The sequence below is a fragment of the Rattus norvegicus genome, chromosome 1, assembly GCF_036323735.1.
Source record: "Rattus norvegicus strain BN/NHsdMcwi chromosome 1, GRCr8, whole genome shotgun sequence".
Classification (NCBI taxonomy): Eukaryota; Metazoa; Chordata; class Mammalia; order Rodentia; family Muridae; genus Rattus; species Rattus norvegicus.
In genome coordinates, this window is record NC_086019.1 from 241,609,086 (window position 1) to 241,632,489 (window position 23,404).

At 39.6% G+C, this 23,404-nt stretch overlaps 1 protein-coding gene across 3 annotated transcripts in view; it reads right to left on the bottom strand.

Moving 5' to 3' along the window:
• Slc16a12 (solute carrier family 16, member 12) overlaps nt 1-23,404 on the bottom strand; it is a 77,657-nt gene that overhangs the window by 11,921 nt on the left and 42,332 nt on the right. For 2 of the 3 annotated variants that reach the window (XM_017589301.3, XM_017589300.3), the window contains exon 2: nt 12,522-12,769. In XM_017589301.3, the coding sequence (XP_017444790.1) occupies nt 12,522-12,631 (110 nt within the window). In that variant the 5' untranslated portion in view covers nt 12,632-12,769. Of the gene's footprint in view, nt 1-12,521; nt 12,770-23,404 lie in introns of those variants that run through there. The other variant, NM_001191637.1, reaches the window with a different exon arrangement.

The window sequence follows — 23,404 nt, forward strand, 5'->3', positions numbered from 1 at the left end:
AATGCGGGCATTTTATACAGCAGACGAATGAATATGGAATTGAGTCACGACCTAAAAGCTTTGTTTCAATCAGCTATTAAAATGTCAAAGGATGTCAATTACTGAGCCAGGATGAGTAGGAAAGCAGAAGTTGACCATTGGGGCCATTCTGAGGAACCAGAAAACAAGTGTTTCATTGTCTGAGAAGCTGCTATAAAACCTTGGAGCTAGGAAGAACACTCCTCTGAGGTGTCATGGGAAAAACAAAAACATATTAAAAACATGGTTTATCATTAATTATTATAGCTAATATTTTCTCTATGGATCTAACCTCTCCAAAGTTATATACAACTTTAAACTTGAAAAATGAAGGATAATATAAAAACCAAGCCTTAGAGATTTTACTTCTAATATTTGTACAAGGGCAGTAATCTGATGATGATGATGATGATGATGATGATGATGATGATGATGATGAACTGAAATGAAACAAATATATCCTAAAAAATTTATTATGGCCAAACATTGTAACTGACCTATTTATCATTAAAAGATTCGTCATTCTTACTTTTCTACTGCTGTGATAAGACACTGTGACCAAGTCAGCAACTTCTAGAAGAAATAGTTCTTTCACATGAGTATGTGTTCAGAGAAAAAAGACAAATGGTAATGTTAAGTTAAAAATAATTGCCTACAGAGTATGTGAACTGTGATTTAGCATGACACCATTTGGAAGGAGACTCACACAACATCACTTAATGATCTCATTTAGGGCCTGGCACCGTTAGAGGAGTACTACAGCAGAGAAGAGCACTGCTCTTGTGGCTTGCCGATAAGAGGTTATATCTCTTTGGAAATGTCCAAATCACAACTCGTCCAGATGCAGCAACCCATAGCCACCTGGGATTTAGTCTTCCATTCCTCAGCAGTTGCTTCAAGATAGAAAGATGGGTGAGAGAAAGATTGGGGGGGGAAGAGAAGTCGGTGGAATCGGGGGAGCTGTATTCAATGCTGACTTTAAGTGAGCACTTGATTAATGCCCAGCTGTTACTGAGGTAAAATTCTTAATAGTCATACCTCTGCAATTAAACATAACTTATAATTCAGTGGACCAACAGAGACTCCATGCCAACAAAGGATATACGTGTCCTATGTGTGCCTGTTACTCTTTGCTGCCCCATTTATATGTGATGTTGGAGACGTCTCATGTACACAGAATTCTGGTTGACCTATAGTCCAATGGAGCATAGGACTTAAAGCAACAGAGTCTCCATGCTAACAAAGGATGTATGTGTCCTGTGTGTGCCTGTTACTCTTTGCTGCCCCATTTATATGTGATGTTGGAGACGTCTCATGTACACAGAATTCTGGTTGACCTATAGTCCAATGGAGCATAGGACTTAAAGCAACAGAGTCTCCATGCTAACAAAGGATGTATGTGTCCTATGTGTGCCTGTTACTCTTTGGTGTTCCATTTACATGGAATATTGGAGATGTTTCATGTGTACAGAATTCTGGCTGACCTACAGTCCAAGGGAGCATAGGACTCAAAACTATCACATGAATGCATTACACCCATGATTATGAGTACATGGGAGCCATAGGAAAGGTCTAACTGCCCAAGAGAGGCCACACTTTCTGTCTGCATCAGAACTTGTTCCAAAACAGAAAGAGGTAAAGGTACCATAAAACTCACAATCCCAATCACCTACAGTGAGAATAATGGTGTAGAGGAAGAGAACAAGAGGGTTACTCCTAATTTTTGTTCCTTTTCAGGAAGCTGGAGATGGCTCCATGGGTAATGTGTTTAATGAGCAAACATGAGAACCTAAGTTCAGATCCCCAAAACTCATGGAAAAACTAAAGATGGCACAATTTGCCTGTAACACCAGTGCTAGGGAGATGAAGCCAGGCAGATCCTAGGGTTCTTTGAATGTGTGAGTAGAACATGCACACACACACACACACACACACACACACACACACACACATATACATTTGCATACAATACACACATATGCATAAAGATACAGATAGATGAATAGATGGATAGATAGCAAGAGAGAGGAGAGAAGAGAGGAGAAACAAGAGAGAATGAGAATAATATGTAAGAATCGGACGCTCAAATAAAAATAGCAGTGTTAGCCATGCGCAGGATTTCCACTGTTCTGATGAAATAGAATCTGTGTGGGTGTACAAGCTGTTAAACACAGGTTACACAGTTTCAGTGATTCGACATACAAGTAAGCACTCTGTTCTGCATCTGAAATTGGCATTGTATAGCATAAATTATAAATAAGTTCATAATAGTAATTTAACAGTCTTATTTTTGTTGATTAAATAGCACTAAATGCCGAAGGGATGAGATAAAGACTTGAGAGAGACTCATCAAGAAAGAAAACTAATTTCCCATTATGGTTTGACAATACTCCCCACCCCGCTGTCTTAAAAAAAAACCAAAAAGCACTTTTTATTTTGTGATGGTCTCTCTAAATATTTTGCCAATCCTGGACAAATGGTATAGAGAATTGAATAATTAACCCTCGGGTGATGGCATTTATGGAATCTTGCATTTGTGTTATAAAACAGAGGTCAACACATGGAGAAGGGAAGGAGAGAAAGGGGTCAAATTGAGATATAAGATAAGGAATCCACATCCAGGTCCAAAAGAATAGCCCACACTCTCCACCAATCATAAGATATGGCGGCCCTAGGAGGACAGGCAGTTTCCTAAAGGTGATGGAGCTGAAGGCTCTGACGACTACATCTATCTGATTCTGTATGAGTGCTATTCAGCTGAGGCTATGCTGGGGGCACATCTCTGTGTTCACACCACATTCCTCTGCTTCTCCACACTGTAGGCTAGGAGAATTGCTTCAGTCGAAAGGGTGTGAAAAGTAGTCCTTCTCCACCCATTGGTCTGAGAATCCAGACAACACCTTGTATTAATAGATCTGATGCAAAGTCTGTAGTCATGTTAAAGACTGGAGTATTGAAATGATACAGTCACCCTCTACAGCACAAACAACACACATAGACTACCCATACTTTAATTTGAATGAAAATACATTAGAGTTCCTTAAAAACACAAAGCCACATTTAATTTGGAGCAACAAGGAAAGCATGAACCCTTCAATCCGAACACAAGAGCCCCATCTGCCAATCTTGCTTCCTTACCAAGATACTGATATCAAGAATAGTCTCTGACAAATATCTGCAAAAGAAGCTATCGGCAGAGCAAGCAAGCAACCCATAAGGTGGGAAAAATCCTCATTGGCTCTACATTAGACATGGGGCTAATAGTTTATAAAGAACTGCAGAAATAAGTAAAAAGAAAATCTAGTGTTGGTCAGCAAATAGACCCAGGAGATGCAAAGTTTTCAAATGAAGAAATACAAATGGCCAGTAAGTTTTTTTTTAATGGCTGATATCCCTAGCCATCAGGAAAGTGCAAATTAAAACTGCTTTACAATACCACTTTACATTAGCCAGCAATCTGAGAACTGTTGACAAGGGTGTGGAGAAAGAAGAACCCTTGTTCACTGATGGTGGGAGTGCAAACTAATACAACCATTGTGAGAATGAGTAGGGCATTTCCTCAAAAGATTTAAAATAGGACTATCATCTGACCCAGCTATACTATACAAGAGCACACCCCCTCCAAAACTCCATACCATACCACAGAGACACTTCCGCAACCATGTTTATAACTGCTGTACTCACTATAGCGAGGAAACAGAACAGATGGAAATGTGGTACACATACCCAGTGGAATTTCAGCTATGAAGAAATATGAAATTTGCCGGAAGAGAATGGATCTGGAAAAGTATGATGTTAAGCAAGGTGACCCAAAGTCAGGAAGACAAAAGCCTCGTGCTTCCTCACATGCAGATCCTAGTCTGCACATAAGTATTTATATACACATGTAAGTGTGTGTAGAGCCTAAGAAGTTCAAAAGGAGACCAAGAGAGGGAACAAGTAGGTGCCGAGGAAGGATGAAGGGTAAGCAGAAGGACACAAAAAGAGGAAGAGACTGAGGACAGCACACAAGGGAAGTTAGGCATAGCAGAGAGGAGTGGGGGCAGGGAAATGGATTGAGGTAAGAATCACTAAAACACATCATTCAAAAATGCAATAATGATGTCTAGTATCTTGTATGCTAATTTAAACTTTTTTGTACCACCAACAATAACTTCATATTCATACATGTCATTTTTCTACTGCTTCAGTATTTTCCTCTCAGAAAAGGTTTAGAACTGGATTATTTGGCCATTTCTCTTTTTGTCACCTCCCAGTTCAAAACGCTTGCACCTCTTAATGGCCAGCATCCACTCGGATCTGCCATCAACACACTCAAGCCCAAGGACAATCTTCTTTGTGGTTTAGGCCTTCTTTTGGAAAATTGGCTTTGTTTACCCATTGTAGCCATTCTGCTTGCCGATAATAGCATGGCTACCCTTGGGTATCAGGGAGTCCTTGCCCTTCTTATACTGAGTAACTTTGTGAGACTGTTGCTTGCCACATTTCTCACAGAAAGTCCTTCGGGTTTTAGGTGCACTGCTCATCTTTGCAGTAGAAGTGTCTGCGATGAAAAAATAGGAAACCTGACATCTGTGATGGGAGCCTCAATTACTGATCAGAAAGAGCTATTTTAAACTTTTTAATTAAAAAACAAATACCAATATACTAAAAGCAATAACAAAAATCATGTAAAGTTACTGACCATCTGAAAGACTTCTTATATGGTACTAAACATTTTATCATTTTCTCCTAACAAAGTGAGTTGTAACTTAGCGTATATAGCCTCATGAAAACAGTTGAGCTATCCATCACCCAGGATTCTCAGTAGACACTGCTGACTGTGGGGCTGGGTAAGCCCCTGTGAGATTTGTCCTGTGTGGCAGGGTGCTTAGAAGCTTCTCCATCTTCTGCTCCAAATGTCTCCAGACATTGCCCACAAGCCTTGGAAACCAAAATGAGGCCGACTGATGACAAGTGATCATCAAGGTTGGAAAACCTTCAGAACGTCCAAATCACCTCCATGGGTCACCATCACCCTTACTGCTCATCACTGACAGCAGCACCTTTCCCCTGAACTGAAGCCCAAAGCTCCTAGCTGATGCTGCTCAATTCACACTCGGCTGGCTTCAGTGCATTCTGCAAACAGTGCCTTCCTAGAACAGATCCTGGCGCTTCAAACATTTTAGCCTGATTTATGAGGTTTTGTTGTCCCTTTCTGCCCACTGTTGGACATTCCACTTCAGCCATACTGAATGTGTTGCTACCTCTTTCAATCCAATCCCTGTGTTCTATGCACATCTGAACATTCTGGCATTTTCTGTGATTCTCCTCTAAATCCCTTCTTTTAGTCTTAAACAGTCCGCTATTCTACACCTCCAGGCAATCTTCCTTGACCGCTCCCTTATTACTCAAGACAGGAATCGATGCTTCTCCTCTGTGTCCTCTACATGTTGCACAATCATCTGTCATCTGGCAACTCCCTTTCTACTTGTTTGCCATGTCCACTAGATATTGCTTTGTGACAAAGGAAGACATATATGTATTTTTTTAAACATTTTAGTGGAATGTTTTTTACATTTCAAATGTTATCCATTTTCCCAGTTCCCATCCATAAACCCCTTACCCCACACCCCCTCCCCCTTTTTCTATGAGGGTATTCCTTTACCCAACCACCCATCTCTTCCTGCCTCCCCTCCCTGACATTCCTCTACACTGATGAGGTCCAGCCTGGGAAGGACCAAGGGCTTCTCCTCCCATTGGTACCCAACAAGGCCATCCTCTGCTAGATATGGAGCTGGAGCCATGGGTCCTTCATGTGTACTCTTTGGATGGTGGTTTAGTCCCTGAGAGCTCTGGTTGGTTGGTATTATTGTTCTTACTGGATTGCAAACTCTTTCAGCTCCTTCAATTCTCTAACTCCTCCAATGGGGACACTGATCTCAGTTCAATGGTTGACTGTGAGCATCTGCCTCTGTATTTGTCATGCTCTGGCAGACCCTCTCAGGAGACAGCTATATCAGGCTCCTGTCAGCATGCACTTCTTGACATCAGCAATATTGTCTGGGTTTGGTGGCTGTATGTATATGGATTGGATCCCCAGGTGGGGCAGGCTCTAAATGGCCATTCCTTCAGTCTCTGCTCCAAACTTTGTCTACAAATCTCCTCCTATGAATATTTTTGTTCCCCCTTCTAAGAAGGACTGAAGCATTCACACTTTAATTGTCCTTCTTCTTGAACTTCATGTGGTCTGTGGATTGTATCTTGGGTAATCTGAGCTTTTTGGCTAATATCCTCTTATCAGTGGATAAGTGGATACCATGTGAGTGCATACTATGTGTGTGTTTTTGTGATTGGGTTACCTCACTCAGGATGGTATTTTCTAGTTTCATCCATTTGCCTATGAATTCCATGAAGTCATTGTTTTTAATAGCTGAGTAGTACTCCACTGTGCAAATGTACCACATTTTCTGTATCCATTCCTCTGTTGAAGGGCATCTGGGTTCTTTCCAGCTTCTGGCTATTATAAATAAGGCTGCTATGAACATAGCGGAGCATATGTTCTTGTTATATGTTGGAGCATCTTTTGGGTATATGCCCAGGAGTGGTATAGCTGGGTCCTCAGGTAGTACTATGTCCAATTTTCTGAGGAACCTCCAGACTGATTTCCAGAGTGATTGTACCAGTCTGCAATCCCACCAACAATGGAGGAGTGTTCCTCTTTCTCCACATCCTCGCCAGCACCTGCACGTGTCTTAATTCACACTAAATCCCAAACATCTAGTATGGTATCTGACATGAATTGGGTGCTCATAAATATTGTTTAACAGAAGAAGACAATGTAGGAAGGGAAAGGAGGAAGGAAGGAGGAAGGAAGGAGGAAGGAAGGGGAGCACCTTGATAGAGAAACTGATTGGACTGTAAGGAAGTGAAAGGCACCACTGGAGAGAGGAGAGGAAGAAAGTGGTAGGGCCACCAGAGGAGCATGTGAAGAGGCAAGTTGAAGCAGGGATGTGAAGCATCCAAACAGGCTCTGCAGAGACAGAATCAACACGATCAGTGCAAATGGTGAAGAAGAGACAGAAAAGAGTAGTTGAGAAAATGGTAAGATAGTTTGAAATCATAAACCAGTCTCTTCACTAAATCATTCTGGGGAACGTTAATATTAGTGTGCTGTCTCTTGTGATTTCTTGACAAATTTTGCCTTGCTTTTTTTATTAACTAAATTATTTATTTACTTTACATCCTAATTGTAGCTTTCCCTCCCTCCTCTCCTCCCAATCCCTCTCTCTTGCCATCCATACACTCCCCCATCTATCTCTCTTCTCCTTCTCCTCAGAAAAGAGGAGGCCTCCTATGAGTATCAGGCAGCCTTACCATATCAAATTGTAGTAAAATTAGGCTCACCTTCTTTTACTGGGGCTACACTACACAAGGCAGCCCAGTTAGGGAAAGAGATTTAAAGGCAGGCAATGTAGTCAAACAGCCCCTGCTCCCACTTTAGGAGCCCCCTATGAAGACCCAGATGTAGAACTATTACATATGCGTAGAGTGCCTAGGTCGGTCCCATGCATGCTCTCTGGTTGGCAGTTCAGTCTCTGTGAGCCCCTGTGGACACAGGTTAGTTGATTATTTCTGAACTGAGTTGACTAGACACATCAGCAAAACTTTGGGTCTGAAAATCAAAGATGTAAGCTTCATGTCTGGACCATAGCCAGAAGTCAAAGTTCAATGAATACACCCACCTTTCTAAGTATTTCAACATTCATGTAGCTCAGGAAGATGGTTATGTTGTTCAACAGGAAGAGGACCAAGTGACAAATGAAAAATAATAAAATGAAAAGAAATAATATGGACATATTTCACTTCTATAGAAAAGGGGAGAAATGACCGTGGAGTTTTCCAGATGATGAAAGTTTGTGCTGTAAGATTTAAAATCCAGGAATATCTGAAATAAATTGAATTGTAATAGGGGCACACATGTATCTAGATGTTTGCAATAACAAGAGTCGGGAAAGCAAAGCTCTTTCCAGATTCATACACACGGAAGCAAATATTGAGGAAGTTTTTCAATTTCTTCATCTATAGATCAAGCCTTTTTATAAGCATGACTCACAAAAGTCAGAATGATGAATCTCATGACATCTCCTTCGCCTTGGGATAGCATTCATTCACAAAAACATAGAAACGGAACAGAACCAGTGTCATCACTTATGACCCAACACTCCTCTCTTAAAGATGATCTGACTTCAACAGGTCAATGAGTTTTCTGCCTCAACCTCACCACTGCTCCGACCCAGTCCTAGCTGTGTTGTCAGATCCAGAACTGACTCATAGGGACACTGTAGCTAAAATTACTGTCATATCCCTTGACTACTCCTATAATGTGGTGGACATGACTTCACGAAAACTATCTGAAAGCATGTCGACAAGCACAAGGTAAGTGCTCAGTAAAGTTAGTAATCACTTTATTTTCACCCCAACTGTTCTCAATAGAGTTCAAAAAAACTCCAAAACTCCAGAAATGTATTCCAACTAAGTTTATTTGAACTCCAGAAATCTAGGCAACACCAAATCTCAGACCTAGGATATTGTTTTGTTTGAATATTTAAATCAATTTTTTGTTTCTAAAGAAATTGCCCAAGTTGTTATATATGTAGAAAATTCATGTAATTATGCCTTAACTGCGATCCTTAAGTGAATAGTGTATTTTGATAATGATATCTTAAAGAAAAAAAAAGAAATAATCAATGCATAGTAATTAATAGAAGGCATAGCTAAATAATAACGCCTGCTTTCATGGCCTGTCAAACTTTAAAATTTACATTTTTCAAAGTTCAAGACTAGAGCTGAGACAGAATTTTTAAATGACTTGAGTTTAATTATAGCATTGTTTATAACAGCAGAAACCAGAAGACCATATAAAATCCCATTAAAATGTATCCAATAACTGCAGACACAAGCATAAATAGGATTGTAAGCAACTATTCTTCAGTGAGGTAGAACCTTGGTTGATATATGACAGTCTGAAGAGAAGTTATTAAGGTGGAAAGCAGAACAATGTATCCGAAATTATGCTTCCTATGTGAATGACAAGAATGTGCACTTAGGTTAGTTCAAGGTTGAGGAGGCTTCCTTTTTCACTGTGAGACTAAACTTAAAAAATATTGCTGAGGTTAATTTTGCAGCAAAGTTGAGCCAGGAAATAAGGAAGAAAAACATTTTATTTATTGTCAACGTGTTTGAACTTTACCATCGGAATGCAAGACGTTTTGTGTCAAGGTGTGGTTGTTGGACACATGCTGGCTATCTGTTAGACAGCTTGCCCTGACTCGCTTCCTTTGTTCTCACGTCCAGATCTCTTGCCTGCTTCTTGGCATGTGACATTTAGATTCCAGGGCTGGCTTCATTGCCACACTTTCTTGTCTACCTTTATTCTGCTCAAGTATTCCTGTCGTGACCTCCTCTATTGACCTCTGTCTGGTACCCTACCTTGGCTGCCAACAACCACACCTTGACAGAAAACATCTTGCATTCTGATGGTAAAGTTCAAACACATTGCAATTATCCGGTTTCTGACTGAATGCTTGACAGTATAAGAATAGTGAAGAAGGGGGTTGGGGACTTAGCTCAGTGGTAGAACGCTTGCCTAGGAAGCGCAAGGCCCTGGGTTTGGTCCCCAGCTCCGAAAAAAAGAACCAAAAAAAAAAAAAGAATAATGAAGAAGGGCAGGCACTGACACAGGCTAAGACATCTTCCACCTCCATTTCTGGCAGGCCAAATTATTTCCATCTTTTAAGACTTCACTCCAAGGACTTCTCTAGAAAGCCAGCCCTAACTATCCAGGCCTGAATTTGTCTCACTGCCAATCTTATCTTAATTCCATATTGACCAAAGTTAATACATGAGGACCTACATCATGATCTTGGAAAACCACCGATAAATGGGTGACTTGTCCTATTTGGCAGGGTGCTGAATCCCTTGATTATTACCAAAGGTCAGCAAACTTAATACAACTCCAGTCGATATAGGTATTTTTATTTGTATCTCAGTTAATTGTGCAGGAGTCTACCATAAGATAGCCAATCAACCTACACTTTTAGAAGCCTTTAGCACAGAGTCATGTCTTCAATGACTGTAAGGTAGTAATCAATGGAACGGATTTTAAATGAATTGAAATTGAAACTTATAGGTACAACCTACAAAAGATAAAAGGCTTTCAGCCTTTGGTGGTAGCCAATGGATTCAATATCCTATCAAATAGGACAAGTCCATTTTACTGATGGTCTTCCCGAAGTCACACACACACACACACACACACACACACACACACACACACACACACACTCCTACTCCAAACTCTTCTTGAAGTTCCAGAAAGTTCACCGAATGCATACAGTCACTCATGTGGACATGTTGGTACAGGATTTGGTGTACTACCTCCTATGACTCAATGTCAACAGAGCAGAGAAGGCAGCGGCCCTCTGTAAAAACAAGTTTAGAGAGATGCATCCCCTTGGCACCGTGACATATTGTCATTGGCATGACAGCTTCTTGGAGAGGATGTAGCCCTCCTTCAGACAATACTTCCTATAACCAAAACATTTAAAAAGCCTATGCCTAATATTACAGCTTCTCTTGATGGTACTGAAGATAAACCACAAGTGTGAATGGGGATCAAAAGTGCGGTATATGTATGAGAACAGGATAAGGACTTGTTTAGTTATATTCTAGAAAAGGCAATGGTGAATTCTGTGTGTGTGTGTGTGTGTGTGTGTGTGTGTGTGTGTGTGTGTGTGTGTGTGAACTTTAAGTGTCTGTAGATTATGAGTGTGTGCATTGTAGTTAAAAGGTCAGGCAAATTAAAAAAAATAAGTTTCTGTTCATCTCCGTGTTGGTTGCCATAGATATAAATTACTAAGCCCCTCCACGAAGCAGGGACTTGCATGCCCATTTTACCTAAATCACAAGGTTCACATGAGTGATTGACAGAAGTACCTTAGTATTGCAACCAGGAGCACTATGGACAACCTTGTGAGAAAACAAGTTCTTCATGAAGACTGAACTACTCAGAACATTACAGCATAATCCCTCCTTATAATGCAATGAGATGACTTCCAGAGCATTCCTCTTATGGAACAAAAAGAAGTTTCTATTTATAAGAAGCCACATGCACACAAAAATGGTCTTTTAAATGCTACAATCTCTTCAGACTCAGAATGCAGAAGGAAGAAAACTCAGAATCAACATCTAATTACTTTGGAAAGAAAAGTCCATAATTTATCAGGACACATCACCAACAAACCTTAATGGTGGCAAATATAAAACACCCAGCACCGTATCTGTTGGCAGGCATACAATACCTTCTTTATTTATGATATCATCAAATAAATTATTAGAGCAAATACTCTCTTGTTCTGTATAGAATGTACTGCCAGAGAAGAGAAACTCAGTTCCATTTGAACAAAAGTAAGGGCAGAACCATCACTTGCAAATCACAAGTGTTAACGCATATATGCATGAAGGGACCTAGTTGGACATTAAGTATATTGAGTACTGTGCCTCTGGAGGAATATCAAATGAGCAAGTAGGGACAAAAAAGTCACTGTTTTTATACAATTGATTTTCTTCAACCTAAAATCCAGCTTCTGTCACCACAGAAAAAAAGTGAAGCACAAGAATTTAGATTCTAGTTTTGATGCTTCCCAGATTAATGCTTAACAAGCAATAGAGTTTTCAAGGACTTTTTTGAAGTTCCACTGTTTCCTCCTTAGAGAATATAGAAGTTTGAAGCTGTACAAGTTTGGCTTGAATTATGTTTTCACAAACCTGTTATAACCTTCATAACCATATTTCAGTTTTGGAAATATTTTTCTTATCCCATACTGCAAGTTTGAGGATGTATTGCATACTATAATCTTTTGCTGTAGTGTTTTTTTTTTCATTTTTGGCTCATGAATCATAAATTCAATTGTTTCTACTATAAATTATTAATGATTAACATTTATATCTATTAAGATTTCTCATTAATATATCATAATAAGAAAATAGTCTAATAAAGATCATCTTATATATCCCTAGAGCTAACTCAGCCTATGCTACCTTTGTCTTCTTAGATTTGCATTTAAAAATTCTTTAAAATCCCCAGCAAACTGATTTCTTTCTTAAAAATTTTATAGGAAATATATAAATATCAGGACAAATCTCATGTTATTTCATATAGGATGATTTTATGTGTTTCATATAAAATAGGTGTAATGTGGGGAATGGAAAGAGACATATCACACATCCACATTTTATAGAGCTATTCATGAAGACATACGTCTGGTTTAGAATTTTTTTAACACACTCCAATATTCCTAAGTGTCCTAACATGTATCATATATTAGCGAAGAGACCAATATCCAGGATTCTGTAACGTTGTCGCTTCATAGCTTGCAAAGGGAAAGATACATGAGCAGCCAAAAGCACACAGGGAATGACATGAGCTTACCCTTGCATATCAAGAAGACAGACCCACCTACCTGGTGACTGCCCGGGTGCAGATGGTAACAAGAAAGCAGCCGGCCACAATCATCCATCCCCAGCCTCCATCTGGAGGGGATGCGGAACCAACTCTAGTTATCTTCGTCATGGTTGCAATTTTGGTTTTCTTCTCTTTCCAGGTCACTGCAGCAGTAAGTTAGGATCCTCAGTGGTTGCTACCCAGCAACTTCCTGTTGATCCTCAAAGTTGGTTCAGGATGCTACCTGGCACAGGGATTACTGCCCATCTAAAGCAAAACAAAAACATGCTTTTATTCTATTGTCATGTCTGTGTTACTCTCTTGATAAGAGATTATTACTCTCCTATTAATATGATTGTTTATAACTATGAACACTGGGTCATAGTAAAGACCATTAGTTATCCTGATTTTTTTTAAAAAAAAGTAAAAATGTTTATTCACAATCCCTGAGAAGTAATCACTCCTTCAGAAGTTTCTTAATGAACAAAAAGCCAAGAAAATCGTAATAGTAGTTCATGCCAAACCAAAAATAAACATCTGGTGCGATATAAACTTTAAAGGCCATTAGCTCAAGCATTGTGTATCAGTACTTTTAAATTATTTCCACAGCCCACCTACAATACAAATTTTAAGACAGTATAAGTAATAGCATAACCATACACACACACACACACACACACACACACACACACACACACATGATATATATATATCGACTTTTTATATTCATTTCTATTGCATTAAAAGTGACAGAACTACAGATGCTATCGCATAGCTCTTCAAATACTGAAAGGGCCACGCACATTTTCACAAGCAGCAGGAACTTTACGCTTTCTACCTGGACCTTCCTGTACTGTTGAGAGCATGCACCGTCTCTGCTGAAGAGAAGGGAAAGCAGCAATGGAGAGAGAATACAGTGTGTGCTTGCCTAAGTGACTTTTAGTCCCCAGTCAAACCAAGGAATGAAGCTAGGCAGTGTTTCACAGCCTTGGCCTTTTATATGGATTCAGACACAGGGCAAAGGTCACAGTCATAAATATTCTACCATATCAATTCTGTCTCCACCGAACACCTGTACAACAAGTCAATGAAAAGAGCAATACAACCAGTGGGACCTTTCATATCAGAAATAACTGTATTATCTTTCAACGTTTTCTTAAATCATTCACAGAATACGTTCTCTCTAACAAATTTCAAAGATAATTCATTGGAAATACAGAGTTTACCAAAAGTAAAAGCAACACCTTAAGATCACATTTAAAAACCAATATAGTGGTATAAAAAGAATGAAAAAATTTAATAAAAATATTCTTAAATATTAATTTTAGTTATTGCCAACTTGCAGTGTTCAAACTGAATGCTTCTTAAATTCTTTATTCAGATCAAGTAAACATTGTATTAGGCTATATGTCTATGATAGGTGTGGATAGAAACCCACCCATCAGCATGCTTTAGGGTCATCTCAAATTAATTGCTGGCTAATAGATGAAATGAAATCAAATTAAATGATGATGGGAAAAAGAAGAGCCATCCAACCAAATTAATCCAACTGTCCCTCCTCGAGCTGCCTTTACATCTGATGAGAATTTAAAAAAATATTTTAGAATTCCATTTCCTTTTATTTATTTCGGGGTGTGTGTGTGTGTGTGTGTGTGTGTGTGTGTGTATGTGTGTGTGTGTGTGTGTGTGTGTACCAAAGGGGACGTGCCATTCTTAGCTAGACTACTGAGCTTCCAGACCCTGCCTCTCGAGTTCTATCTCTTCCCACCCCCAGATCTACAGGTTCATGCTTATGTGGGTGCTAGATATTCATCCTCAGGTGCCCAATAAGCTCCTCTCTTTCATTTCTTAAGTAACAGAACCTCTCCCATGTTATTTATGCCCATAACTGTCCACTTTGCCTGTGTCTCCTTGAAAATAGGGGTGGGAGGAGTTCAATACAGGTAGAAAGTGTATGAGCACAGGTCATACGTGTCGACAGGTCATACATGTCGCTTCAAAGGCTAAGAGTCTTTTCCAGGACAGCTGTCATTTTCTGATTGACACACTGGAAGAAGATGTGCCATGAGGGAGCTTCGGCTACTAGAGCTAACCTCACTCTCGTTGACAGCAGAGACACATGGTAGAGTTTTGAGTTCTGGAACCAGTGTGGGTGCTCAGCCTTTCCAGCTCTGGACATGCATGGTCCACACAGAGGAAAACTATGTTCTCATTAGATTTGGGTATTTGGAATTTTATCTGTACTGACAGCTTAGATTATAACCTAAATAATATAGTGACAGAGTAGCTGAACTTTCTGTAGCATTTACAAGGCTTTTGATTTTTTCTTTTCTTTCCTCTTTCTTTCTCTCTTTCTTTCTTTCTTCCTTGTTTCTCTTTTGTGTATATAATATTGGTTATCAATCCCAGGGTATGCTATGTAAGTGCCTTATGGCAGAGCTACATATCTCCTGTCCCCCACAGTCTTTACTTTTTTAAGTGTATAATTGTTGAGTATCATCACCTACTGCTTACCTAGTCACACCCTCTTGTTATAAGGAAATGAAATGTTACAGAGCTTCGGGTCTCATCAGAAGATACCAAACACCAACCCAAATGGCAGAGAAAGAAATAGAGACAGATTGGCATGTTGCTCAGGTAAGTGGACATGGAGTCCGATGATACCAGACTCAGTCCCTTTCGGAGGCAGAAGGTACCTGTTCCAACTCTGTTCCTTTTCCTTCACTTGGCATTTTCCTAATTCCTAGTCTTATGAACTAACCTTTAGTAATCTCTCTCCCAGTTTCTTCTTTCTCTCATTTCATATGTATATATATATATATTATATATACATATATATGTGTATATATGAATATATGAATAATATATATCACTAGTCTGAAGAATAAAGAGATGATATTAATGCTGAGAGCCACAAGAGAGTAGTATATATATGTATATATACACATATTTATATATATATATATATATATATATTCATTCTTATATAAAAACAAACCCATCATAAGAACAGCAGGTTTGTCAATAGAAAGTCTAGAAGGCATGACAGTTTACAATGATGTATTTCAGAATTTTCTAACCCAGAGACTATGGGCAGAGACTATGGGATGGGCAGATACCCATTACAAAACTTTATATTTAAAACATTGTGAGCTTTATCCTTGTGAATTTTTCTTTTCCCCCTTTCTCCTTTCCTTTTGAAAAAAGGGAAAAATATACAAAAGATATTTACAACAGATAAAATTTAGAGGAAAACTAGGACATGATTTGAAAATCTATATTCAGTAAGTTAGAAAATTCCAAGAGAAACAATTATATTTTCTAGGCATGTATGACCTATAAGTATTAAACCAAAAGAATATGAACAACTCAGACAGATAATTTATGAGCACCAATAGGTGGACTGTGCTTTATTTATAATAGCCAGAAGCTGGAAAAAACCCAGATGCCCTTCAACAGAGGAATGGATACAGAAAATGTGGTATATCTACACAATGGAATACTATTCAACTATCAAAAACAATGACTTTATGTAATTCATAGGCAAATGGATGGAACTGGAAAATATCATCCTGAGTGAGGTAACCCAATCACAGAAAAACACACATGGCATGCACTCGTTGATAAGTGGATATTAGCCCAAATGCTCGAATTACCCTAGATGCACAGAACACATGAAACTCAAGAAGGATGACCAAAATGCAAATGCTTCCCTCCTTCTTTAAAAGGGGAACAAGAATACCCTTGGGAGGGAATAGGGAGGCAAAGTTTAGAACAGAGGCAGAAGGAACACCCATTCAGAGCCTGCCCCACATGTGGCCCATATATATACAGCCACCAAACTAGATAAGATGGATGAAGCAAAGAAGTGTAGGCTGACAGGAACCAGATGTAGATCTCTTCTGAGAGACACAGCCAGAATATGGCAAATACATAGGCGAATGCCAGCACAAACCACTGAACCGAGAACGGGACCCCCATTGAAGGAATCAGAGAAAGGATTAAAAGAGCTTGAAGGGGCTTGAGACCCCATATGAACAACAATGCCAACCAGAGCTTCCAGGGACTAAGCCACTACCCAAAGACTATACATGGACTGACCCTGGGCTCCAACCTCATAGGTAGCAATGAATAGTCTAGTAAGAGCACCAGTGGAAGGGGAAGCCTTTGGTCCTGCCAAGACTGAACCCCCAGTGAACGTGATTGTTGGGGGGAGGGTGGTAATTGGGGGGGAGGATGGGGAGGGGAACATCCATATAGAAGGGGAGAGGGAAGGTTTAGGGTGATGTTGGCCAGGAAACCGGGAAAGGGAATAACAATTGAAATGTAAATAAGAAATACCCAAGTTAATAAAGATGGAGGGGAAAAAATGTACAGGTGCAGATAAATTCACAGGTGTGTTCTGTCTGATATCTAGAGCATGAGCCGTGCTCCTAAATCATTCCAAAAAACAGAAGAGGACGAGATGCCACCAAATGCATTTTGTTAGTTTGATTTCAAAACCATAAAAGATCAAAACAAAAAGGAAATTATAAGCTCAACTCTCTAATAATGAAAGCATTCTCAATAAAATACTTGCAAACTGAGTTCAACCACATTTGAAAGGTCATTCACCACCATGACCTTACCATGTTGCATACATACCAAGATTTCATTTTAGGGAATGAAAGTAAGAATCAACCTACAGAAATTGATAAACATCATACAGGCTTAGAGACAGAAATCACATGGTGAAATGGCCTTTGAGGAAGTTTAACATCCCTTCATGATGAAATGCCTGAAGAAAAGAATTTACTTCAACCTAATAAAGGATACAAAATGCAAACCTACAGCCAACATTATATTTGTGAGGTGGTGTGGGTTCTCAAAGGAGTCCACTTACAATGAGGAGACAAGGTCTACTTTTGCCACTTTTATTTAATAATTTTAATTGTTTGACATCTTATCTAGAGCAATGAGACAAGAGGAAGGACATAAAAAGGATATAAACAGAAAATAATGAAGTCAAAGCACCCAAATTTGCAGGGGTTTCTATATGTGAGACCCTAAAGACCTCTTTAGAAAATTTAGAGCAGATAAACACTTTCAAAAAAAATCAGGCTACAAAATTATCATATGAAAATCAATAGCTAAAAGAATAAAAGAGTAGCCTTTCTATACACTGATAGCAAGCATACTGCTGAGGAAATCAGGGAGATAATCCTATTTACAATTGCCTAAAAAATATCTTGGAATCAATATAAACCAAGGACGTGAGCAATTTCTACAATTAAAAATCTTAAAACACTGAAGGAAATCAAATGTACAGGGAGACGGAAAGACCTCTCATGCTCAGGAATGGGAAGAAACAGTACAGTGAACATGGCCAAACTAAACAGCAGTTTATAAGTTCAATCCGATCCCTGTCAAAATGTCAATGACAAAACTAGGTGAGGACAAACCGCAGAATTCATATGGGGGCATCGAAAAGCCCTAACAGTGAAAGCAATCATAAGCAAAAAGACTAATGTTAGAGGCATCACAGCATCTGATTTCATGCTATACCTCAGGGACACAGCAAAATAATAGCTACTAGCAAAAGAAAACAAAACATCCCCAAGAAACCAAAGAACGAAAACCAGGCATGCATATCAATGGAGTAATAAAAAGAACCCAGAACTAAGCCCATGCAGTTGTAGCCACCTAAGTTTCGATACAAGGACAAAAATGTACACAGAAGAAAGAGCTCCCGGAGGAGCTCGACGCTCACATTCAGAAATGTGAACGTAGATCCCAAGCTCTCATCTTGCAAAACTAAAAGAAAGTAATTAAAAATAAATCAAAGATCTTAATGCAAAATGATTAGAGGGATACAGGAAGATCCATTCAAGACAAAAGCATAAAAAAGACTTTCTGCAAAGAACTCCAAGAACACAGGGAATAAAACCAGGACTTTAAAAATGGGGTTCCATAAAGTTCAAAAGCTTCTTGCAGCATAGGAAATAATCAAGTAAAGAGACAGCTCACAAAATGGCAGAAAGTCCTCACTAGGTATACATCATACAGGGGATTGATAATAACATTATATCAGAACGTTTAAAAATCTACCTCCAATCCAAGCAATCAAATCAATATATAGGCTAATGAAGTAAATAGTCTTTAAAGATGAAGTAGTCTACTTTCTTAATCACATCAGAAAATGGAATTTTAAATTATATCAAGATTCTTATCTTGCCCCAGTCAGAATGGGCACCATTAAGAAAACATCAAGAAATCTTGCTGAAGATGTAGAGGAAATTAAACCATGTAGACTGTTGGTGGGAATGTGAATTAGTCCAGCCACTATGAGAATCAACATGGAGGGTCCTCAAAAACTAAGGCTAAAACTACTATACCATTCAGCTGTATGACTCTTGGGACTACACCAACGCAATCTAAATCAACAAACATGCTCATGAATGTTTATTGTACACTGTTTGCAACAGCCAAGTAATGGATCCTGCTCAGGTATCCATCAGGAGATGAATGGATACAAGTGATTCAAAAGACAAATAACACTTGTTTTCTCTCAGATGTAAATCAACATCTTTACAAACACATAAAAATCATGTATGCATATAGGACATGGGACAGTCAGGGGCAAGAAGGGGCCTAGCAGTAGGGAAGAGGAAGAAAACGGGTGGGTACATGATATCCTTGAATTAAACAGTCATTATAAAACATTAATATGGCCATGTAATATAAGATAATTCAGGTTTAAAAAAAAATTGTTCGTAAGGAACACTAACAAAATACAAAATTGTATAATGGCTGGAGAGATATTTCAGCTGCTAAAGGCAAAGGCTCACAACCAAACTTCAAGGGTTCGGTTCCCAGCACCAACATCAAAGCCTGTATCTCCCTCTTCCCTTCCCTTTTACATTGGCACAATGGAGCACAACCTTAACTAAAAGAAAATGACATCTTTAGAAATGCCAGCACAATTGTATAAGTCTGAATAAATTTAGCAACACTTCTCATCATGCTGTACCGACAACATGATAAATGGAGGTCTACTGTCAGTCAAAGTTAACCTGGATGGCCACAGAGCAAGCACTATCCTCACCAGGACTCCAGGAAAGGCTGAGAGCCTTCAGCAGCAACATCGTTCCTCACTGTTTCTCCCAGAAAACACAAACCTTGGGATGAACACCGTTCTCCCCTTTTCACAATGATGAAGCTTCCCCTCAGAGATTCTCCCTTGGTGACACTGCATCTGAACATGATTGGCGATAGATATCTCTGGCAGACTTTGGATGATACAGCTGGACACCTGCCCTGGGAGATTTCAAATTTACAGTGGACACTTCTGTCAACAAGATGTCCACATAATGCTAAAGCACGACAAAGGAAGAGAAGAGGGGACCTACAGTGTTAGAATTACGGCTACGCTTGCTCACAAGAAATACATTCGAGTTTCTCTCAAAAGGACTTTTAGTAGACATATCTTCACAAAGAAATGTGCAGGCTCAGCATGGTGAAGCCAGCTTCCCGGAGACTTTCCCATCACATTAACTTGTAAATGATTAAACCCACCTGATATTTGCCAAAAAACATTGGGGAAATCTTTTACCGAGTCACCAGTATGTCTAAAACTGTAAACAAAGAAAGCTCTACCATCATGGAACTCTTTGGTTTATTAATATCCTCTAATTTATTGTATTTTTACATCAACTGCTAAAACAGAAACGCTGTATTAGAACGTCCTTCTAAAACTACCCTTTGGTAAAAATTGGAATATAGTTCCAATTCACTTCATCCTCTTGGCGCTTTAAAGAATTTAATCATTCGCAAAGGGTTGCTAAAGCACTACACTGCAGGGAGGGGGTGCATCTCTGTTACCCTCAGTGTTTTCTAAAAGTGACCTCTTTTATCTATAGGTATGTGCAAATTCATGCATCAGCAGGCAGCTGAAAGGAAACAGGGTCCTGAAGTCTCCTGTTTTGGAAGCTCTGAGCGGTCACTTCCCATTTCTTTCCTTCTGCAGCATCTATTTCCGGTGTCTTACCTGTCAGCAGTTTGCTTCCTCTGTAAGTCAATTTGCAGTCATAATATAGGTAAAAGGTTATGGAAAATTGATGTGAGAGGAAATTAAGATGGCTGTGACGACTGTGTCCAAGCGGCCCTATTCAGGGGTAAGACTGTCTGAATCACTTCCTTTCCTAACTATGAGAAAGGACACCAAACTAAGGAGGCCTAGTCTCTACTTCGAGTGGCCAGTTGTGGAAAGTCAGCTTTTTGTCTCTGTGGAAAATGAGAAAAACAAGTTAAATGAGGAGAAGTCGATGATGGCTTATGGTTTTAGTTCATGGTTGGCCAGTTTCGTTGCTTTTAAGTCTGTGAGGCAGAACAATATGGCTCAAAGGGTGTGCTAGAGCAAGATTGCTCATCTGGTGCTGCTCAGGAAAGGAGGGAGGAGAAGGAGATGGGCGGGGGGAAGAGTGAGAGGGAGAGACAGAGATGGACAGAAAGGGAGAGGGAGAGACAGAGACAGACACAGATGAGTGATATAAAGACAGAGACAGAGATACATAGAAAAAGACAGACAAAGTAGACACTACCCAGCGGCATGCTTCCTCATTGTAGATTCTACTGCTATGAACACACCAATTAATGAAACTATTGGTAAACTTAGAGTGTTCATAAACCGATCACTCTCAAAAGCACTGCTAGCTGGGGTCCAAGCCCTAACCCTTTAAGCCTTTTTGGGTGATTTCATATCTAAATGAGAACACTGCCCTAAGTACCTCCTTATTATGTACGTCTCCCCGTAGGATGAGCACCGTGAACTCTAAATGGCTTCATTCTTTCTCTGGCTCTGTTTTCAGCATTTATAAAGTAGACCATATTTTTGCAATATCTCATGATAAACTGCACTTTCTTTTTCAAAGAAAGTCGTACTCAATGGTCCTTTCCCACCATTACGGCTATGCCAAGAAGCACATAGATATAAACAAGAAGGTAAGCCCTGTGTAGAATAGCTGTATCTGCTGGCAAAGAAGTGTGGACCGTGTTATGGGGAAATTGCCACCCCAGGGAGTTAAAGGACTGAAATTTATGAAGTGAAGAGTAGCAAATTGCCCACATGTTTCTGAGTAGCACAGATTTCTCTTTCTCCTCCCGTGTCTTGAGCAGAGGCAGGTGTGGGATGAGGTGGACAGAGAATTGCAGGTTACCTTAGACATTCTTAACTAAGAGTGTGTGATTGTGGGAACACACAGCTTTCCTGGGTAACCTGTGTTGGGTTCAAACAGAAAGAAACAAAGGTAAATAGGTGAGACAAGCTAAGGCCATGGCAAAGGGAAAAGTAACTCCATGGCAAATTCAGAGGAAAATGGGACTCACGCCTGAGTATGAAGGACTCTCATAAGGAAGACAGGGAAAGTATTCATGTTCTAGCCATACAGAATACAAACCATAGATTATTCAAGCGGCAGATGCCAATACCCAGACATTAGCAAGATGAATCATTTTATCATAAGGTTCAAGAGACCAAAGGATGCTAGGTGACCAATGAAGAAAACTCTGAACAGGCTTACAGGAACTCAGAAAACAACTAGAACTTAGCAGACACTGTCTCCATCATCACTGTGACAGTGATCTATGTGTGTCTCCTAAACCAGACACCACTAAAAGAATAAACCCAAGAGAGGAGAGAAACGGCCCTCTCAAGGAGCCATGCTTTAGGCATGGCTGGATAATGTACAAAAAGACTACTCATGTGCAAACAGATCAAAGTTTTAATAAAACATACTCTTAAAAGATTGATTTTATTATTGATTCGTGTGTGTGTGTGTGTGTGTGTGTGTGTGTGTGTGTGTGTGTTTGTATGTGTGTATGTATGAGTGCAGTGTTTATGAAGGCCAGAAGAGGACATCAGATGCCCTGGAACTGGAGTTGCAGGTAAATGTGAGCTACCATCTGGCTTCCAGGAACTGAGCTCTGGCCTTCTGGAAGAGCAGTTAGTGCTCTTAACTGCTGAGCCATCTCTCCAGCTGCCAAAACGCACACACATTTTTAAAGTTCCATTTTAATATGTTTGACCATAATCAAGACACAGAGCATTTCCACCACTAGGTAATGTTGCCATCGTTTTCCTGCAGTAAAATGTCTGTCTCACCAGGCCTCCAGGCACTAACCTGAGCATGAGATTACCACTGATCTGTGTCTGCTAGGACATGCTCATTTGTCTGCTAATTCTATACAATTTGGGACTTTTTCAGTTCAAGGGCTTAAACTTGAATCTCATCTATGCTAAGCACATGCTACATCTAGAACCTTCTGACAATATTTTGAGGTTTGTTCCATTTGTTTTGTCCATAGCTGACTCCATTTCGGTGCTCATTGGTAAGAGGGAGTGTGGACCCATTACAGTACATTATTCATTTGCCTATGACGGACATTAGTGTTGACTACAATTTTGTGCCATTATAAATAAAACAGAGAATAACTGTTAAACTCTTAAAAGACTAAAACCTCTCATCAGTACCAAGAGAAATTTAAGAATACCTGAGAGACAGAGAACTAGAAAAACCAGATTTATTGATTACAAGACTTGGAGAATATCTTCACTTCCCAGGTTGACTAGTATAATTCCAGTGAAATTCCAACCGAAATGTCAATAGTCTCTTTTTAAAATAGAGAATGGCAAGTGGAGTCTAAAATTTGTAAGAAAATAGGAAAAATCTATAAAGCCGAGTTTTAAGAGAGAGAGCCCAGGCTGGGAGCTGGCTCCATGTTTAGCCATAGCTGCTGCTATTACACAGGAGCCTGGGTTCAGTTCTGAGCACCCATGTGGTGCCTCAAAACAGTAACTCCAGTGCCAGGGAATTTGGCACCCTCTTCCGGCATCTGCTGACATCAGGCATACACGTGGTGCCCAGA